General features: G+C 37.7%; 1 protein-coding gene across 1 annotated transcript in view; it reads right to left on the bottom strand.

Annotated features, from left to right (window-relative positions):
* The window catches only part of kcnk5a (potassium channel, subfamily K, member 5a), a 71513-nt gene that overhangs the window by 3208 nt on the left and 45679 nt on the right, over positions 1-22626 (bottom strand). Inside the window, exons 2-4 of the mRNA XM_079832393.1 lie at positions 10151-10262; positions 9739-9905; positions 9423-9591 (exon numbers count right to left, since the gene is read on the bottom strand). Coding sequence (XP_079688519.1) covers positions 9423-9591; positions 9739-9905; positions 10151-10262 — 448 coding nt within the window. The remainder of the gene's footprint in view (positions 1-9422; positions 9592-9738; positions 9906-10150; positions 10263-22626) is intronic.

Raw genomic sequence — 22626 nt, 5'->3', positions numbered from 1 at the left:
CTTTTATAACTTCAATATATTCTAAACTGTAAGACAGTAAGGTCATTTTGCCTGGAAATGAGCCTAAAAAGCTGTTATACATGCCTTTCGCATATGGAATGACATCGTTATAGCAGATGAGATACTTTGTAATGGGTATGACTGTAATTGAACTGTACTGGAAGCCTCAGTTGAAGGCAACAATAACTTTTTTTTTCAAGCAGCTTTCGGCTTAAATGTGTCAGCCTGGACAGATGTCTATTCCATTCCTACAACACAATCAACAATCAATCAAACTACAACAATCTGTTTTTGGCTGACCACTACCATTTAAGGTATTACTGAAACTGAGGACCTGTGACAGTGGAATTTGCAGTTGTAGAGAATACCTCGTGTAAATTTGTAAAGTCACAAAGAAAAAATGTTTTAGGATTTGCAAATGTATTTTTTCCCCTCTCTCCCACAAATACAACACAACAGTTAGGCTACTCTTCTCAAATTCGTCATTGCAGTGAACAAATTCTATTCTATGAACCACGATACACTCATACACTCACATTTTTTGCTACCATTGCTGCAGTGAATATGGTCCAAAACATTCACACACCCGTATCAAAAATGTTAAGTCATGGACAAATTTTGCCCATCCCTAAATCAGTATGTGAATTCATGCAATGAGAGTTGTACACCTCAACTCAAATTTTATTCATAAAGCACTTTCAAAACCATAAGACTGGAGCAATCAAGTCATCCATCATACAGCAAACTCACATTTCTCAGACCTAATCAAGTGCCAAAAGCCAGACAAAATAAGTCTTTAGATTACTTTTGAAAGTGTCGAAACTTGAATATTTTATAGATAAGGGGAGTTAATTCCAAAGTGCAGGAGCTAAAACAGCAATCTCCTCTAGGCCTCAAATGAGACCGTGGAACAGTTAAAAATACTCTGAGAGGAACGAAAGAGTCTTTGAGATCGGTAGGGGATTAACATATCTTTTAAATTCTTTTATCAAGCAGTGCTTTTTAAATAAACATTAACACTGTGTATTGTATTCTGTATTGAAGCATTATCAACACAGGTGTTACATGATCCCTTTTCCTGGAATATTTAAGTCTTGCTGCTGTATTTTGGATAAACTGAAAGCATGCAACCAAGGCTTCACTTCCAGCCGTATGGAAAAAAAAGCCTGCACAACAGTCTCCAAATCCTTGGTTGAAAGCATAGTTTTCAGCTTAGACAATTTTAATAACTGAAAAAAGAAGCTTTCACAACTCAGGAGTAATTTTCAAATCCGATCTCCATTTCGATCATCAAATAAACTAAGTTCTTCACATAACACTGCATATTACTAGACAGTAGTCCAGTTTATTTCCAAACATCATAAACTCAGTCTTACCCTCATTTAGTTTTAATTACATGCAATCCACCCCTTTACACTTATGAAAATGAACAAAAGGGCCACACCCTTGATACCTACATAATCTCTAAGGCGTTCTATTCAAATAAAATGATCTATATCAAAGACTGCACACTAATCTACCAACATTAAAGCAACACCTTTCCAGGTGTCAATGCTTAAAATATAATTAGCAACCATGAATAAAGCTGACTATGTGCTATGTTTAGTCTTAAATCCAGATTGAAAAATAACCATAATATTATTTCCAGCTAAAAAAAACACACAAAAAAACACTAGTTGATTGTAATAAACGAAAATATAAAATCATAAAACAAAACAATGCAGTTCATGACCCTTTAAAACTGGTTCAACAATGGTATGCTTAAACCCTTATGGCAAAGTGCCATAAAATAAACTGCTATTAATAAATCAATAAAAAACTAGGTCTAATAAATGTCAATAACCTCCTTAAGTAGTCACGATGGAAGAACATCATAGAGGTAGTCAGCTTTAAACGCAATATGATATCTTTCAACTGAGCTAAGGAAATGAATTCAAATTTACTCAGCAATATGGAAGATTCATTGCGTCAACTACAAAGTTCCCTACTGGCGGAATATTCAACCTTATAAAAATCAACCTTAAAAAAAAAAAAAAAAAAACTCAACCCAAATCAAGCGTAATCATAATGGTCCAGACACACAAAGATAAATTAAAGGAAATCAACCACATTCAAAAATTCTTTGATTATAGGTTTACAAAGAAAACAAACATGAATATTAAAATCACCCAGGATTAAAAAAAAATATCTAGAGATAACTATAGAAACTAAAAATTCTTGTATCTGGGAGACCTATATATCAGGAAACAAAGCACCAGTAAGGGCAGGTCAATCTTCATTAATTAAACTTAAAAACTCTTGAAACTTTCAACAGGCAATAACTTGTGCTTAAATCATATTAAAAATTGCAACCAAACTTCTACCCCGACGAGTAGACCTTGAGATACTTAAATTAAACATAGTGGGTAAGAGTTCAGCAAGAGGGCTCATATCAGCACCATTTAACCAAGTCTCAGTAATAAAAAGAAAAGTCCAATCCATGCGTTACATAAAAGCCATTTAAAGTAAATGAGCATTTATCAAGGCCATATGAACTGTAGTTGACTCAAGCTGATTAGAAGAAATGAACTTAGCTCTGTTGACCCAGTTCATCTCACAGGACACAGATCTGAGTGAACCACTCCCTTACGTTTGGTCCCTCTCCCCATTGTCTGAGCACGTTATCAGATAGGAAGGCCATGGCTCTGTCGCTGATCTTACTCCACTGTAAAGGGGTCCGTTTTTCATACCTCCCTTAATACATCTGAGATGATTTGACAGATCCCAGATCTTTTAATCGGGATAACTGATCTCTGGATAATTTGGTTCTTCAAACGAATTTGCGAATTGGAATAAAATATCTGGATTAAGTTATTACTGTGCGTTCTTGTGTTCCCTGAAGAGGGCAGATGCATCGATTCGCGAAACCACGATCAGTGATGCAGCGATCAGCTGGCGGCAAGACCGCAACGTAATGACATAATTAAAAAAGCCACCTGGCAAAAAAACTTAAAAGAAAAAAACACATTTCTGAACCTTTATAAGGAAACAGCCAAACGTCCAAACCAACATAAGTTATAATAGATAAATGAAATGTGTTTAGATGAATATGATTCACAATTATATAGTATTTGTACACCCTTTACTTTTTTATTTCAATGTTGTAATTACATTTTTGACAGTTTTAAAGTTTCTTAAGGGTCAATATCAAATTATCTGCATCTCTTGCGCTGCATCAAGCCACTCCCATAATATCCATCATCACTCACATTAATGCACGGCTCAGATTAACTGTACAACATGCGTGTAAACCTCCAATAAAATTATAAAGTTATTATTCCATCACAAATAAATCTCTCAATCAAGTGGCTGGGTTTATAGTATTATACACATTATAATATTATTTTCAAATACATTTATTATTATTATTTAAAAATATTATTGCCCCTGGTTCAGTAATGAACTCTTGTAATAAAGTAGCAGTGGTTGGGACATTTTAAGTATCAACGCCGCTTAAAAAGGATGCAAGCTAATCCTGTTTACATTAAATAAGCCTGCTCTCGAGCAGGTTTAAGTTTACGGACCTGTTGCTATGACAGCAAATCCAGGATGAGCGTTGAAGAACCCAACAATCCAAGATCCTGCCAAATAGTCAAATTTACTGACACCGGTGTGGCTTTTCTTTACAACTACAAATTCCACTGTCACAGGTGCTTAGTTGTTTTGCTCCAATAACACCTTCATATTTTGCATGTCTGAATTAAATGTATGCAAATATAACAAAGGGCCATAAATGAATATTGCAAGAGCTATATATATATATATATATATATATATATATATATATATATATATATATATATATATATATATATATATATATATATATATATATATATATATATATATATATATATATATATATATATATATATATATATATATATATATATATATATATATATATATATATATATATATATATATATAAAAATTTACTTTGTAAAGGAAAACTATTTATCTGCTATATTTCTCTGTCCTTTATTTTCAATAGTTACAAATGTGTCTTTTTTTTGTTGCGGAACAACAAAGTGGAAGTGGATGCATTCAGCCTCAATCATCATTCCTTTATTTAATATAAAAAGATGCAATGATAGTTAATGGTGACAGATTAGCAGTCTCTTATTCTCTACCTTTTATGCTACCTTATGCTACTCTTTTGTGTCCCACTGAAAATAAAGCCATACTTTTTTTGGTACAGAATATCAGCGTGTACTTCAGTTTTATTCTGGAAATCAACTATTTATTTTAATTTGTAACTTAGAGACTAGTTATACTAGCCTTTAAATTATTTTGTACATCTACAAAATGCATGAATGTGAATGCCTTAATGTTAGGCGTTTAATCTTACGATTTATATATTGAGTTCTTATTTGCATTAAGTTATCTAAAGATTGTTACAGTTTAATTAAATAAATTCAAAAAAAATGTTAGCATGATTTAACATGTTGGCATGTTTCTAACATGATTAAGCAAATTTATAATGTTTTATAATGTTTCTATCAGATTATAGCACATTACTAGCATGATTTAACATTAACATTTTACTAACATGTTTTTACAAGTTGCTACGTTTTAAGATGTTTCAACAGACTTCTAACATGATTTTGCTTGTTACTACCATTACCATCTAGCATGATATTAGCATGATCACGTTAACACCTTTGTTAATTTGTTACATTTATATAGAGCTTTTCTAGGCACTCAAAGCGCTTTACATAGAAGGGGGGAATCTCCTCAACCACCACCAATGTGCAGCATCCACCTGGATGATGCGATGGCAGCCATATTGCGTCAGAATGCCAACCACACACACCAGCTGATTGGTGGAGAGTAGACAGAGTGATGAAGCCAATCATATAATATATATATAATTATATGATTGGCTTCATCACTCTGTCTCCTCTCCACCAATCAGCTGGTGTGTGGTTCCTAATCATCCCCATTTATTTATTTATTTATATATATATATATATATATATATATATAATAAAACATTTAGTATGTGTATATATGTGTGCGTGCGTGCGTGCATGTTTTTGTGAAATATCAGGACACAAATGTGTATAATGACATGGGTATGACATAGGTATTACAAAAAGAGGGTGAAATATGAGGACGTTCCCCATGTCCTAACTTTTCAAAATGCTTAGAAATCACACAGAACAAGTTTTTTTTTTTCACAGAAAGTAAACTGCACAGTCTGTGATGGGTAGGGGCAGTGTAAGGGGATAGAAAATACGGTTTGTACGGTATAAAAATCATTACATACTATGGAATGTCCTCACATTTCACAAAAACAAACGTGTGTGTGTGTGTATGCGTGTATGCATATATATATATATATATATATATATATATATATATATATACAAAATTGGGGATATAATTTTAAAATCGTTTTTTCGGTTCGGTTCTGATGGCTAGTCACATCAGTTTTTTGTTATTCTATTCTTAGACGACAGGAACAGCAAGAGGTTAAGGAGAAAAAAAAAAAATATATATATATATATATATTTTTTTTTACACTGGCAGCTCAGAGCTGTACAGCTGCATTTAGGTATGAAATTGAATGAATAAATGTAAAAATAAAACACTACATAGACTTCACTATAAAATATACATTGATTCTTATTAAAGCTATACTGTATTCGTTTTTCAGTCAAGAGCAATGAGCGATTTTCTCTTTGTCTTTTGTTGTTGTGTTAACATTAAAGGGATAGTTCGTTCAAAAATGAAAATTCTGTCATCGAGAAATGAATACAGGTTTGGAACAATATTAGAGTGTGTCAATAATGCCATTATTTGAGATGTGAACTGTCCCTTTAAAAGGACAGAGTGTTCACTACTGCACTGCTGTCAATTTAAGACCTCTACACATCTAATATAGAGACACACACGATTTTACTTTCACTTTAAACATAACCGACTGTGTTTATGTTAACCTTGTGTGTATTTGAAAGTATTAGCGCAGTAAGACAACTACTTAGTTCAGTAATCACGTGTTTGACAGGCGTTTAGTGCGCGCGCTCAGAAAAGGGAATGAGCCGGCAAGGCTTTAAAAAGCATGCAAATAATTTCTTGATTGTGAATATCTATAGTGTTCCGTGAGTATAACTCTACCACTAACGTGTGATGTGAATGTATGTCGCGTTGTTCAGTATTGGGATGGAGGCAAATTATAAAATTTGTAGAAAAATATTACTATATTCACAATCAAAAAAAAATCACAAAAGTGATTTCTAAATTTACTTTGACCTGTATTTCATTGCAGACAATATGAACACAAAATATTTCATGTTTTGTCTGGTCAATTTCATGTCATTTGTAAATATGCATCCTTTCCTGTCATTCAGACCTGCAACACATTTCAAAAAAAGTTGGGACAGGAGCAATTTAGGGCTAGTAATGAGGTAAAATGGTTAAATAATGATGTGATTTGAAACAGGTGATGTCAACAGGTGATTGTAATTATGATTTGGTACAAAAGCAGAAAGGTCTAATCCTTTAGGAGCAAAGATGGGCCGAGGATCGCAAGTTTGCCAACAAATACGTGAGAAAATTATTGAAATGTTTAAAAACAATGTTCCTCAAAGAAAGATAGGAAGAGATTTGGATATTTCACATTCAACAGTGCATAACATAATAAAAGGATTCAAGGAATCTGGAGGAATTTCAGTGCGTAAAGGACAAGGGCGCAAGCTTAAGCTGAACAACCGTGATCTCCGATCCCTCAGGTGGCACTGCATCAAGAATCGTCATTCATCTATAAGCGATATCACCACATGAGCTCAGGACTACTTTGGCAAACCTTTGTCAAGTACCACAATACGTAGTTACATCCACAAATGCCAGTTAAAACTGTACTGTGCCAAAAAGAAGCCCTATGTTAACAGTGTCCAGAAGCGCCGTCGACTTCTCTGGGCTCAGAGGCATCTGGGATGGACAATCACACAGTGGAAACGTGTACTGTGGTCAGATGAATCAGTATTTGAGGTATTTTTTGGGAGGAATGGACGTCGTGTGCTCCGGACCAAAGAAGAAAAGGATCATCCAGACTGTTACAAGCAACAAGTCCAAAAGCCAGGGTCTGTCATGGTATGGGGTTGTGTCAGTGCCCTTGGCAAAGGTAACTTGCACTTCTGTGAAGGCACCATTAATGATGAAAAGTACATAGAGATTTTGGACCATAATATGCTGCCTTTAAGAAGACATCTTTTCCAGGGACGTCCATGCATATTTCAAAAAGACAATGCAAAACCACATTATGCACACATTACAAAGTCCTGGCTGCGGAGGAAGAGGGTACGGGTACTTGACTGGCCTGCCTGCAGTCCCGACCTGTTTCCAATAGAGAATGTGGCGCATTCTGAAGCGCAAAATGCGACAACGAAGTACTGTTGCCCACCTTAAGACTTGTTTGCAGGAAGAATGGGACAAAATTACACCTGAAACACTTCATCACTTGGTGTCTTCAGTCCCTAAACGTCTTTTAAGTGTTGTGAAAAGGAATGGCAACATTACAAAGTGGTAAATGCTTTACTGTCCCAACTTTTTTAAAAATGTGTTGCAGGTCTGAATGACAGGAAAGGATGCATATTTACAAATTACATGAAGTTGACCAGACAAAACATGAAATATTTTTTGTTCATATTGTCTGCAATGAAATACAAGTCAAAGTAAATTTAGAAATCACTTCTTTTTTTATTTATTTGCATTTTCCATACTGTCCCAACTTTTTCTGATTTGGGGTTGTATATCTGCCGGAGTTGCAAAGAATTGTGGGTTATCTGCAGCAGCGAAGGATACATATCACGAACACTCCAAATGCGCCCTTCTTTCACAGGAATTTGAAGGTCACATTCAGAGTGTCCTACTTACTTTTCTGAAATGAGACAGCCTTGATGACGCATGCAGCCTTCGAATGCAACCTCTGGAGGATGCAGCCTTCGAAATGAGACAGCTATTGATTAGCTTGTTCAGGTGTGTTTGATTAGGCTTGGAGCTAAAAATGTGCACAACAGTGGCCCTCCAGGGGTGGACATTTTTTTCTACCCCTGATACAAATTATAAAATTAAGAAAAACAAAAGAAAAAAAAAGGGTTTCATTACACTCCTCCCTCTTTACTGCAGAGTTTTCCCTCTAACTCCAGTCAAATACACCTGAACAAGTTAATCAAGGTCTTCAGCATTACTAGGGTGTTAAAGGTCAAGGTTGGAACTAAATTGTGCAGGAAAGTAGACATTGGCTAGGTTTACAAGCAAAACTTTTGTTTCAATCAGAAACAATTCATTTCCGATTGCTGAATCTGAATCTAGTATTTACATGAATGCTAAACAAAGTTGATGTGCACGTTTATACGCTGTGTCACAAGCTTCAAATCAGAATTGCTTTTTGATATGCACACTGCACAAATATGCAAAGTTTCCTGCTGTTTGTGCATAATAACTATTCTCCTACATTGGTTATTTATTTTAAACCGCAGACTTTATATTTATCCATTTCTGGTCATAATTTGGAGACAATGAACAGATTTCGTTTTGCCATGCTGCTTATACTGTATTTATCACGCAGTAAAATGCCCCATCCTATGCCCAAAACCCAAAACCGTCTGTGGATGAGAATCCGAAACAAGGACTGGTGGGATGTTGTCCTGCTCCACTTCACAGACGCTGAGTGAATCATTTTAGAATGACAGGACACTCACTTATATGACACTTTATTCAACAGGAAGAACATTTTGCTCCGCGCATCATACATCATTATACTATTTCTGCGTCACTGCACATGTGCAGTCCTTTCAGTTTCGATTTTCAATCGGATTGGAAAAGAAATAAACCACCCCTTTCAATCCGATCGAGCTCAATCCGATCGATTGTAAGCACATGAAGGCTTTTCAGTCCGATTAAGCAGTCAATCCGATTTCTAATGGATTATTTGGTTGCATGTAAAAGTACATGTAAACTGCAGAACTTTGTCAGTGCACACCATGAACAAAACTTCAGTGTTTGCAGCATATTTCTTTTTTACTGTTGACTAATATACAGTAAATTCCATTGCATTTAGGGCTCATGGATTCCCGATCGATCGATCGACTTAAGTTGGCTTGGGTCAGCAGTGGCTCAGACCAAGTGTCGAGGTGTCCATGAGCAATACACCTAATCCCAGCTGCTTCCAACGAACTGGATGGTGCCTTGCATGGCTGACACCGCCATCGGTGTATAAATGGGTGAATGTAAGGCAATATGTGAAGCGCTTTTGATGGCCATGGATCTGTTGAAAGCGCTATATAAATGCAGTCCATTTACCATTTACCACAAGTGTCTATTCATTTTCTCAAGTGATCCATGATGACAAGCAGTTTTAACAACAAGACACCCACCTGCTACAAGATCACCGAAACCAATAGTTGTCAAAGTGACAAAAGAAAAATACAAGCCCTCGATATAGGTCCAGCCTTCTTGAGACATGAATACAAATGGAGGAATCACCAAATGGACCAGCACACCCCATAACAGAAAGACAGCTGTGCAGGTGAACTGTGTTTTCCGCTTTGAGAAGCCAAAAAAAGAAAAAGAAAAAAAGAACAACCTTATAACATAAAAATTGATTTTCAAAATGCAGTTAGAAGTTCTCATAGCTATTATTATAGTTTTATTAAGTTTTAAATACAATGGCTGTGTGTGGTTGTCCCTTACCAATGTTACTCCTTTCTTAGTAAGATATTGGCCAAGGTGTTTAGCTCTTCCACCAAAAAACTTTCCAAGTTCACTGATCCAGGTGAAACACAATGGCACTCCAAAAAGACCATAAAATATACAGAAAACCCTCCCTGTAGGCGTTTTGGGCGCAATATTTCCATAACCTGTGGAAAAAAAATTTTTTTGGTGAAAACTTATTGCACTTTATAGTAAATACAATTTATCTTATTACTTTGATGTTCCATTTACAGTCTGAACACGTATTTCTTGAGTATTAAGCAAACAAACAAAAAAATTGTGTGTCAATGATGGTAGCATAAATATATTAATCAGTTGTTGTTTATTTTTCTAAGAAAATCTATTTTCCTTTATTTCTCCAAGTTACTGCTTAAATGGACCAGATCCTTACCTATAGTTGTGATAACTGTAGCTGCGAAGATGACGGCATTGGGCCAGTTCCAGTTGTTGAAGGCTTTGTCTCCTGTGATGGTGACGCCTTGTCCTGCAGCATCAGACACCACCTATTTCAAAATTAAACAAACTGATGAAAACAGCCAATTTGAATAAAGGTATAACATCATTAGAGTTAATTTTCTAGAGAAGCATGTGGATATGTTGTGTCTGAGACCAGAGCTTATATCCTCTTATGCGAGTGATGTTATCAGCAGCCCCCTGAGAATGCTGATGGGCCTGCCATAGCCAAACTTCTCTAAGACATGAGTGGGCCATACATCAAATAAAAGTTTCTTGACGATAGATTGGAGTTCAGATCATGTAAAGATATCATAGAGGTATAGTGAACATGGCTTAATACATCCCTGATAAAAGAATATGTTCAAGTGCAATTATTATACAGAAAAACACTCAGTTCTCTCTCTCTCCTCTGAGACCTTGCGTGTAAAATTAGAGAATAAACATTTATACAGCTTGGATCTGATAACTTAGTAGGTTTGCTCATTGCATGTCTGTGTTTGTTCATAGTAACAACAAGACATGCTTCTGCTGCCACACAGATAGATAATATTACCTAAAGCAATGTGTCAGAAAAACTGTCTTTTGAAGCATCCTGAAAATATACAACCATACTGATATAGCAAACAGTAATCATGGACAGCTTGTCTAAGATGATTATTTGAAAGTAAAATAACCTGTTGTAAAACCACCGCTCACTTCAGCAGACACGCGACCACACTCATGTTAAGGAACACGAGCGCTAGGTGCATTCTCTGAGAGACGTTCTAACCATAAATATCTATGGTTCTTAAAACGTACTGGTCTAACAGAACAGTCACTGACAGACACGCGTCATATTTCTGTGTTCTTGCTCCACTTCATCTGCCAGTAAACGCCTCGCTCTAATAGCTCTGCTGCCGCCATGTTTGCAACACCTGGCCTCGCCTTGATGCGATGATTGACAGGGCGGGGCGGAGACTTGATCGGCTCGGATTGCATCTTCAATTCCACATTGAATTTTGCTACATTCATTGCGGGACATAATGAAAACGTAAATCGCAAGTATCTTAACTGTGGTGTAAGTGCAACTAAGAAAAATAACATTTAAATGATAATTTTGCTACAATTTTTGCTTGAACATTTCTGTAATACATTTTAATTCTAAAACTTATAAAGCGTTTTATAATAATATATATATAAATTATATGTTAAAACTAGTGTAGGAAATAGCAAATGTAAATTATATTCAATTTGAATTATCATTTTGCTCCAAATGTTGCACACATGTAATGGAAAATGTAAATTTAAATACTGAAATGCGTTGCATTTTACATATTGCATTGCCATTTTGCATATTGCATTGCAAATTGCTACACATAAGCTTCCATATGATCATGCGAGAGGCAGATCAAATATTTTCATGGCCTACTACCTCCCGTCGCAACAAACACATTCTCCACTGTCATCATCAGCATGTACATACCTACAGCCACTGCGCAATGACAATGTCTAGGCCTCCACACCCAACTCACCTCACCAGCAAACAAATACAAATAAACACTTACCAAATCATGCAGGGTACAGATGAAATGGAAAACAAAAGTATACTTTGTTTCTACTGAGAAATGTCATTGAGCTTTTTGGTTGAAAAACTATTTTATTAATAGTCACATTCAAGTTCCTGTTCGCATGCATGTTTCTGTGCGTGTGTGCGTGTATATATGTATGTGTGCACATCTTGACAGTCGTGGTGTCATGGTCTCATGTTGTTTCCACGAGCGCTGCACACCTCATTGTTTCTTTTAATTAATGAATGTCTAAAATATAAAATGAAGGAAAAAGCCCGCGTTTGAGGTATGACGTCAAAATTGGCCCGAAGCCCGGCCCCAGGGGCAGAAATAGGGGCTCTTAGTCTGTTCTATAACTTAACAGAATTATTTTTACTAGCTACTATAATATATCAAAACTGGGACGTAACAGATCTGTGTGTTTTGTATCACTAGTTCATTGCCCATTCGCGGAGCATACAGATCTCCAGATTCTGGATCTCCAGATTCCAGCCTTTATTAGAGAGAAGGATATGTTCAGCTCCTTCCCTCCGAAGCTTCGAATATTCAATGTTGATTACTACCAAAGCTTCGAAGCTCAAGGAAAATCTACCCGCATAAGGTAGCCACTCCCACTAGCCACTTTGGCGGGTTGAATATAATTTCAGCCTACAGCCAAATTAAATGCCAAGACCGATGTATCAAAATATTACAATTCACAAAATTACAATTCAATTACAAATCCTTATCGATTAACTTGCAGTTAGTGAAGGCGGGATAGGCAGAAGCGCACTGAATGACACACAACAGAAGGGCTCCCTCGCGTGAGCGCTCTGTCGCATGCGTGATCAGTTCTCCTTGCGCCTGAATAGTCAAATATACACGCACACGTCAAAATTTCCATCGTGTGGAGTATCTCGCATGAACACCGTCAGTTATGGCTTAAGTGTACGTAAACAGGTGGGTAATAACTCAGAATATTACATAGGGATGCACCGAAATGAAAATTCTTGGCCGAAACCGAAAAAGAGGAAACCAAAACCGAAAAAGCTAAAAAAATTATGCCAATTATTTTTATATTTATAATTATTATTTTTATCAATCCATTGCATTTATGGCTACGACTGTGTACTAACTTTACTAAAATCAAGGCATTGCAATTGCATAAATTAATATTAAAGTTTCAAATAATAAATCAATTACAAATTATGCCAATATTTATTTAGCACATTGCAACAATGCACAGTATAAAATAAAATTCTAACTAAAATGTTTAACTTGACCCCACTAATTTATTATTTAATGTACAATGTACAGGCCTACAGAAAGGTTTTAAAATTAAATGTTCTCTCATAAAAACAAAGTGCATTTAGGTCTAGTTCATTTTAATTTTTTCTCTGTAGGACTACTACAAGAAAGTGCATTCAGAACAAGTGCAACTGCTTAAAGATACAACTATTTTCTCTGTAGGCCTTCAACATAATAGTGTATCAAAACAAAGACTGCCATAGCCCATATGTTAACTGTAGAATAGGGGTGTAACGGTACACAAAACTGACGGTTCGGTACAGCAGTTTTACCAAATGGCTTTTTATTTTTATTGGTTTACTGAAAAAAAAAAAAGTATCTGTCCTTAAAGGGGCTATATGCGTTTTTCTGAAATTTAAACTCGCGACTGACACCTGTGGCCAAAAAACAGAACTGCTCTCATTTTCTGCTCGCTCTCGCAGCGGTGGTGACGTCACATCCGCAGACAGCGCTGGAAAAATAGGATAAAGGCTTATAGGTGCACCCACTGTGAGCGGACAAGGTGTCAGTATGCTCATCAGGAGATGTTTGAGTCATAAATGGTAAAATAAAAAGGCTATTGTTACGTTTATTTTGGGGGAAAAGTTGCATATAGCCCCTTTAAATGAATTAAATTATAACTAAAAGTTTATTGAAGATATTGCTGTAAACTATATAGGGAGCCCTTACTTGCACATTAATATTAAAGGCTGTGTTCGAAATCGCCCCCTATACCCTTAAATAGGGCACTATTTGAGTGAACATCCATTTGTAGTGGTGTCCGAAACAATAGTGGACGTTTTTGAGTGCACTCATTCAATCCCACCATGCACCGCAATAACGAGTGTACAGTAGATGTACGCGCTGGAGAATATTGTACGATGCCCGATCGGCGTATGACAGCAAAGTCCCGCGAGAGCATTTCGAGAGCAAACGAGAAACAACTCCTTATGCTTTTGAATCGTTCTCTCACTCAACCAGACGGTGTACTCTCAACGCACTGTGAGAGCCACGCCCTGAATGAATTAACTTACCGCTGTCCGACTCGCCCAATGTACCCTCATTCTCCATTACTCCACTACTCCAAAAACGAGCCAACAAGCTTGAAGTTAACCCTATAACTCTTTACTTGTGTGGCACTGAACTTACTTGGAAAGGGGAATAATAAAGTAACTAATAAGCATTTAATTAAAAAAAATAACAATAATATTTGTATATAATATATATACATATATATATATATATATATATATATATATATATATATATATATATATATATATACATATATATATATACATATATATATATATACATATATATACATATACATATATATACATATATATACATATATATATATATATATATATATATATATATATATATATATACATATATATATATATATAGTATAGTAGGCCTATATATTTCATACTTTATAGTAGGCTACTATTTATATTATGGGCGTCAGAAGCAAAAAAATGTCAGTGGGTCCTTTTAACAGAAACATTTTACTGGAGTAGATGCAATTTACAAAAAATATATTTAAATATATCGGCTTGTTTAAACGTCTGGTTGAGGAAGACACACCTATGGAATACACAATCTTCATCAGCAGCAGCAATAGTGTAGGGATAAGACGCATGACGTTAAGATTTGATGCAAATTGATTAAGGTTTGAATCCGCCTTTTGCCAAACTCGCACTGATCCTTTTTTCCATCATATATCAGATCGGAAAGGAATTTATTTTCTATGAATATGAAGAAAATATTAGAAAAGTGACAATAAAGCTTCTAACGCGTTTAATCAGTGTTTATCAGGATGAGTGGGCCCAATATCATTGGTCTTAAAAAGTGTGTGAGTCGATGCCATCTCCTGGCGAAACGCGGGAATTCATTCAATGCACGGCGCGACTCTCACAGTGCATTATGGGTATTCTCTAGCCGTCGAGCATACATCGGTTGCAAACTCGTTATTGTGGTGCATTGTGGGATTGAATGAGTGCACTTAATAACGTCCACTATGGTTTCGGACACCACTAAATGGCTGTTCCCTCAAATAGTGCCCACAGCTGAATCAATCAACCATCCATCTTCCGAACCGCACTGGTCCAGCCCAATATCATGCATACAGGTATAAATGATCCTTTTTAAGATGATTATTATATTGTTTGATTAAGGTTACATGCTAGTTTCCGTAGCAGAGTTCAGGATAAATCTTTTCATTATTACTGGAGCTGCCAAACTGCAAAAACGGCAGCCTTTCCGGCGCACTTAGTGTCCGAAATCACTCACTCGTTTTCGAAGTGGACTATATCAGTGGACTAATGTAGGGAATAGTGAATGAGGGTATAGGGGGCGATTTCGGAAACAGCCAAAGTTTAACAACAGAGCCCAAACTATTAGCCTAAATTCAGTTGCTATTTATTTTTAGGTCTAATAATCAACACTCAAATAACATAGTACGCAAATATGCAAACTTCTAAATCTAATTATAAAATAGTTTTTTATCCACTTCGTTGTTGAAATATAATCATTTATACACAGTGTCTGTCATTTTCATGACAGGTTTATTTAAACATACATGAAATAATCAAGATATCATTAACAGATTAAGTAGAATATAATGAATATAACGGCTAATATAGGTCACATATTTAGTGAAAGAGTTGATTTACTCTAGTGAATAAAATTCTGTGGACACTGAATGACTGCCTGAGGTAAATGTGATGCTAAAGCTAAAGTTACATGACAATGTTTAGTTTACAAGCAGTTATATTGACGTCTTTTCGCCGTTGAAACACTGATTGAGCGATTACACCACATATGATACTTGACAGTAAGTTGTAATGTATCCTCAACACACCTTAGATGTTCATTCATGTTTATTCTTAAGGAAGAGATGATCGATCGTGCTCACAGATGATCGCGTTCGCGCGCGCCGCGCTTGAACTGTGATGTGATCAGTGATGCCATTAAAGAGCGTCAAAACGGCATTTATCGTTTGAATTTCGTAATACATGTTGATCGATGTTGGTGTGGGAACTCGGATTGAAGTGTGTTCCGCGCTTAAAACATGCCCACTGTTAAAGATTGCATTCGGAAACCGTTCGGTTTCACAGTGAAGTCTGGTCCTCTTCTCATCGAGAACATGAGCTGCTGCAGCTCTCGCTGTCAGTGCTTGTGCATGGAGCAGACGTGGGTGTTTCTCAGATATTGAGAATGAGGAGATGTCGTCACGACACAGCGCCCCGCCCCGCCCCCCTTCCGCCATTTTGGGGGTCTGCCCGCCAGGTAATGGATTCGGACAGAGACTGGAGAAGAGATATTCTGATGATTACTATGTACATAGTTTTCCAAACTCAACTGAACATGAAGTTTTAATCCACCCAAGCCGATCTGAGAAAGCACCGGCTGGTAAACGTACGCCATTATTTCACCACAGGGTGTCAGTCATGGTCTTAACTAGTGAGCGCGATGCTGAAGTGTGAGACACCTGATCAATACGAACCTTTATTTATTTGTATTAAACATGTTGATCACTATTCTGTCATTTTTCATTGTCAGTCATTTTACTGTATGTTATAAACATGTTTATGCCCAAAACGCTTAATTAATATTCAAGGTAGGCCTAGTTGACTGTCATTTTCCTCTACTGTGTGCATCACTGTTTAAGATTAATTCAATATTTAAAGGAACTGTATGTAAGAAATGTATTTCAATTAATCATAAAATGGCCCTGATATGTCACTAGACATTAAGAAATCATGTTAATTTCAAATACTTATATCACTGACAACAGTTGTCAGGCCAAGATATTGTCATTTTAAAAGTGAAGTTGCAGCCCTCAACTGATGTTGATGTTGACATGTTGTGTTTTGGCCTGAAGCGCCACCCTCCACCTGTCTACCAATCACAAAGTCAGTAGTGTTTCAGCATTCGGGTTGCCAGCTCTGCTCTAGTTACCACAGCTGCAGCTACAAACTTTTTGGATAAACAATGTCTAACTTTACGAAACCTAAACAGCCGTAATCGTTATGAATCAGAAAAACGTCGTGACAGTGTCCGAGATAAAACAAGGATTTGTATAAGAGATGCCTTTGAAAGATGGAGACGGCTGAAAACAGAGAATAATTTGAAGACTGATGCCAACGTTGCTAATTTTCTCCTGGACAGCCAGGTAAGGTTCATCTATGTTTGGCTAACTTGTACTTAATGTAAATGGACATTTCAAATATTCATGACAGTCGAACAAAGTTATGCATGTTCGTGCAAAGTAACATTAGGTTAGCGCAGATGGAGGAGGTGGGTCATTGAATTGAAAAGGTAACTGTAAGAGCCATTTTGTCTTTATTTTAAACCTTATGTAAGTGTGTGTCCAGTAGGGGTCTCTCTTTTGGGTAATTGGTGGTTGAATATAGGTAGGAACCTTCCTTTAGGTGACATGTGTTGCTGGAGGGAAGGTGCACACAGTTTTTGACCGCTAAGCTATGCTACACTGTTATTATATGCCATGCTGAGGAAATCTGTACTGGTGAAGGATTTGGAACTGTGGATTTATTGACTGTTTGTTGGGCTCTTGCTTACTAGAAATGAGGACCAGTCACAGTAAAATAAATCTACAATGTAAGCATATTAACTTGGTGTGGACATTGCAGTGAATAAAAATGCAAACAAGCGCGTCCTTTAACAAGCACCTTCCAGCAGCCATCAGCTGCTTAAAGTAATAGACTTGGCTGCTTATAATTAGTCAAAAACTATGTATTTACTCAAAAGGAACTGAGTTTACCTATTTTTGCTTTGGAGTTTCGTCATTTGTTGAACGAGATTGATTGGAATGTTGGAGGAACTTTGCATCGATTTCATTCACATCTGAGATCAGCTGCAGCCGTGATAGGAGGACATCGCATATCTGTGGATTATATGTGTGCGTCTCTGCTTTGGGTCAGGGATCATCTACCAGCGCGTGGAAAGGCACCGGAGCTGCTCTACGACTGTCAGTAAGGGAGCTTTTTGTTCATATGGCGCCCAACGTGAAGAGGTATGTTTAGTAGCGCTACTTATTGTTGAATGGCCATCTTTTTTGACTTTTTGTGCACAACATGGGGACATAAATCCAATGCATTGGTGGTCAAAGAGTATAATTGTGCGAACTGGATTCACCTTTTACTTTGATTGTGCTTTGAAAACGGTAGATTATGGAGACTACTGAAGCTGAGCACATGCCAATGGAAGCGCTTCAGTTGAACACTAGTGTTTTTACTGATGTTGATGTTCAAATGGACAAACAAAAACGTGTTGTGAAATTAACTCCTAAAGCGTTTGTAGAAAAGGTTGAAAGGTTGCAGAGTGATAGAAAATCTGTATTAACTAAAGCTACTAATTTAAGGAAAAAGATACAAGGTCTGATGCAACAAAGAAATGTAAAAGAGGTGCAAAGTGCTTTTGTTGATTTGTTGGATTTGTGTGATGAAGTAAAAGGTATTCATGGTAGTTTGATGGGTATGCTACCTGAAAGTGAGAAGGAAAAACATGACACATGGTTTAAGGCAAAAATGATTGTGAATAATGATTGTATTTCTGAAGTCAAAATGTGGGTGTCACGTACTGAAAATGTTGAAAGTACTACAGCTGAAGTCATGAATGACAATGTTGATGGGGTCAATCCAGATGACAGTATTTCAAATGTTGGTAGTAGACATCCAAGTAAAACGAGTACAAGCAGTAGTGTTTCTTCTGCCAGAATTATAGCCGAGGCAAATAAGGCTGCACTGCTTACTCGTATGGCAGCTTTAAAGGAAAGACAAGACTTGGAGGAGCAAGAGCAGATGATTAAGAGGAAAAAGGAGCAACTGGAACTAAAGGCAATGCTAGCAGAATCCAATGCTAAACTTGCAGTCCTAAAGGCCTCTGAAAGTCGCAGTGTTTCTAATGCCTCTCATGTTGTTAAGTCTCAATTGGGAAAGGAAGAAAGGAAAGCATCTGCAACTATCTTAAATCCAATGGCAGAAGAGTTTGAACTTGTTGGCTATAGTAAAACTGCAAACAAAGTACCAGCAGTGGATCCTTCTTTGATGTCTTCTGTGCCATATCAGGAAATTCGTCAGCAGCCTTGGCATGAATGTATGGACCCAGAAAGGCGGAATGCTCAGCATGCATTAGGAGACAAATCAGTTCAACATAGACAACAAGCATCTTCTTCTGTGCCATATCAGGAAATTCTTCAGCAGCCTTGGCATGAATGTATGGACCCAGAAAGGCGGAATGCTCAGCATGCATTAGGAGACAAATCAGTTCAACATGGACAACAAGCATCTGAAATGATTCTTCAGCCACAAATGCAGAGTCAGTATGGTGACATTGGCACTATAATGCAAAAGCAAGTTGAAATAACATCAGCTCTTGTCCAACAGCAACGTTGTTCCTCCTTACCAGCCAGAGATTTACCTTTATTTGATGGAGATCCTTTTCAGTATGTTTCGTTTATCAGAGCATTTGAAAAGGGAGTGGAGGAGAAGACAAGTGGTAGTGATTGTTTGTATTACTTGGAACAGTTCACCAGGGGGCAGCCACAAGATTTAGTACGTAGTTGCTTGCACATGACCCCGGACCTTGGCTATGCTAAGGCAAAACAGCTATTGCAGGAACATTTTGGCAATAAGTATAAGATTGCCACTGCTTATCTGGAAAGAGCCTTGTCTTGGCCTGCAATAAAAGGGGAGAATGTCAATGCTTTGCAATCATATGCCCTTTTTTTGCGTGGTTGTTGCAATGTCACTGAGGAACTGCATTACCTTCAGGAGTTAGATATGCCAAGCAATATGAGAGCTATTATGTGTAAATTGCCTTTCAAGCTCAGAGAGCGGTGGAGAACTGTCGCACATAATATTCTGGAAACTACTCAATGTAGAGCTTTGTTCAAAGATCTTGTGAATTTTATTGAAAGGCAGGTGGGCATCCTAATGGATCCCTTGTTTGGTGATATTAGGGATTTGCCAACGATCACAAGACCTGTTAATCGACCAAGGCTATGTCCAGAAGGCAGAATTAAGGGAAACATCTTTGCCACTAACATTGCACCAGTGGAATCTGAGGAAACCTCTAAGAATATGAGGACAGAATTGCTACCAAACAGTTCTAAAGTGATTCCATTATGTGTGTGGTGTGCTAAGCATCATGTATTGGAGTACTGTCAACAATTCAAAAAGAAGAAGCAGAGGGAAAAGATGGACTTTCTAAAGGAGAAAGAGCTTTGCTTTGGTTGCTTAAGTGCTGGGCACATGAGTCGTAATTGTGGCAAGCGGTTGACTTGTAAGATATGTAGTCGGCACCATCCCACTGTGCTTCATGTTGACAGATATATGGCCAGTTCAGAGGAGGCGGAGGCATGCAAGTTTGTAGGATCTGCCGAAACATGTGGTCATACAGGGGCCGGAAAGGATCGCTGTCTGCTTTCTATCTTACCAGTTCAAGTCAAGGCCAGTAAAGGAGATCAGATAATCCAGACGTATGCATTCCTGGATCCTGGCAGTTCTGCGACCTTTTGTACTGAAAGTCTTATGCAGCGGCTTAATCTTTCTGGTAGAGGAACTCAGTTTCTGTTACAAACAATGGGACAGGAAAGAGTTGTATCAGCATATGCACTCTCAGGTTTGGAAGTGTCTGGTATTGATGGTAACATCTTCTATCAGCTTCCACAAACGCTCACACAGAAACAAATGCCTGTAAGTTCTGACAACATTGTGTCTAAAGGAGATTTGTCTAAGTGGCCTTACCTGGCAAAGGTTAAAGTTCCTCGCATAATGGCTAACGTTGATTTGTTGATTGGAAACAACGCTCCTAAGATGTTAGAGCCTTGGGAAGTCATAAACAGCCATGGGGATGGCCCTTATGCTATGAGAACGGCATTAGGTTGGGTTATTAATGGTCCTTTGCATTCAGGTAGCTTTGAGGCTGAAGACTGTTCTGCAGTGGTTAACAGGATTTCAGTGTGTAGATTGGAAGAGATGTTGTTTAAACAATACAACCATGACTTCAATGAAAGAGCTGCAGAAGAGCAAGGATTGTCAAGAGAGGATATTAGATTTTTGGAGATTGCAGAGAGTTCTGCCAAGCTTCAGGACAACCATTATACCTTGAAGTTACCATTTAAAAAAGAAAATGTGTATCTTCCTAACAATTTCTCTGTGGCAAAACAGCGGTTACTTGGATTGAAGAGGAGACTTCAGAGAGATGATCAGTTTTATCAGGAGTATGTATCATTTGTAAATGAAATGATCAAAAGGGGATATGCAGAGCAAGTGCCCACACATCAGCTTAAATGTGAGAGCGGAAAGGTGTGGTACATTCCTCACCATGGTGTACGTCATCCCAAGAAGAGGAACTTGAGGGTGGTTTTTGATTGTGGTGCTGCATTCAATGGAACATCTTTGAATCAAGTCCTTTTACAAGGTCCCAATTTCACAAGCACATTGATTGGAGTCCTCTTGAGGTTTAGGCAGGAGTCTGTAGCGGTCATGGGTGACATTCAATCAATGTTTCATCAGGTCCGGGTGGCAGAAGAGGACCGGGACTTTATCCGTTTTTTGTGGTGGCAGAACGGAGATTTTACAAAGGAAGTGGCAGTGTTTCGCATGACTGTCCATCTCTTCGGGGCTGTCTCCTCTCCGAGTTGTGCTGCCTTTGCTTTGAGAAAAACAGCAGATGATCATCAATCTGCGTTCCGAGAAGAGGTTGTTCAAACTCTCAAAGAAAACTTCTATGTAGATGATTGCCTTAAGAGTGTGGCTTCTGAAGATGAAGCGGTTTGTTTAGTTAATGACCTTTCCATTCTTTGTCAACGAGGAGGTTTCACTCTGACAAAATGGAGTAGCAACAAGCGCACTGTCCTGCAAACCATTCCCGAGGAGCACCGAGCCAAAGAGTGGAAGGAGCTGGATCTGGACAGGGACAGCCTGCCTGTTGAGAGAGCACTTGGATTGCTGTGGTGTGCGGAAACTGACTCCTTTAAGTTCAAAATGGAGGTCCAGGAGAAGTCCTGCACAAGACGTGGGATGTTGTCTGTTTCCAGCTCAGTATACGATCCACTTGGGTTTTTGGCACCAGTTGTGTTACCTGCTAAGATCATGCTACAGGAGTTATGTCGGAGGAATGTAGGATGGGATGAGACTGTGCCCTACGACATTTTGCGTGACTGGACAAGGTGGTTGAAGGAGCTGAATGCACTGTCTGAATTTAAAGTTGAGAGATGCGTTAAGCCCATAAGCTGTGGGTCTTGCGTAAATGCTCAGCTTCATAATTTTTCAGACGCAAGCGAACAGGGGTATGGTTCGGTCACTTACCTTAGAATCCAGAATAGCAACGGTGACATTCATGTTGCCTTCCTCATGGGCAAAGCCAGAGTAACACCTTTAAAGGTCATCACTGTTCCCCGTTTGGAGTTAACTGCTGCTGTGCTTGCTGTTCGTGTTGACCTGATGTTAAAGAAAGAGCTGAGACTCCAGTTGCAAGAATCTGTCTTTTGGACAGACAGCACATCAGTGCTCAAGTATGTTGTGAATGAGGACAAGCGCTTTCATACTTTCGTTGCAAACAG

This window comes from Gobio gobio, assembly GCF_949357685.1.
Source record: "Gobio gobio genome assembly, chromosome: 13".
Classification (NCBI taxonomy): Eukaryota; Metazoa; Chordata; class Actinopteri; order Cypriniformes; family Gobionidae; genus Gobio; species Gobio gobio.
Note: the sequence above shows the minus strand (reverse complement) of the source record. Positions and strands in the feature narration are given on the sequence as shown.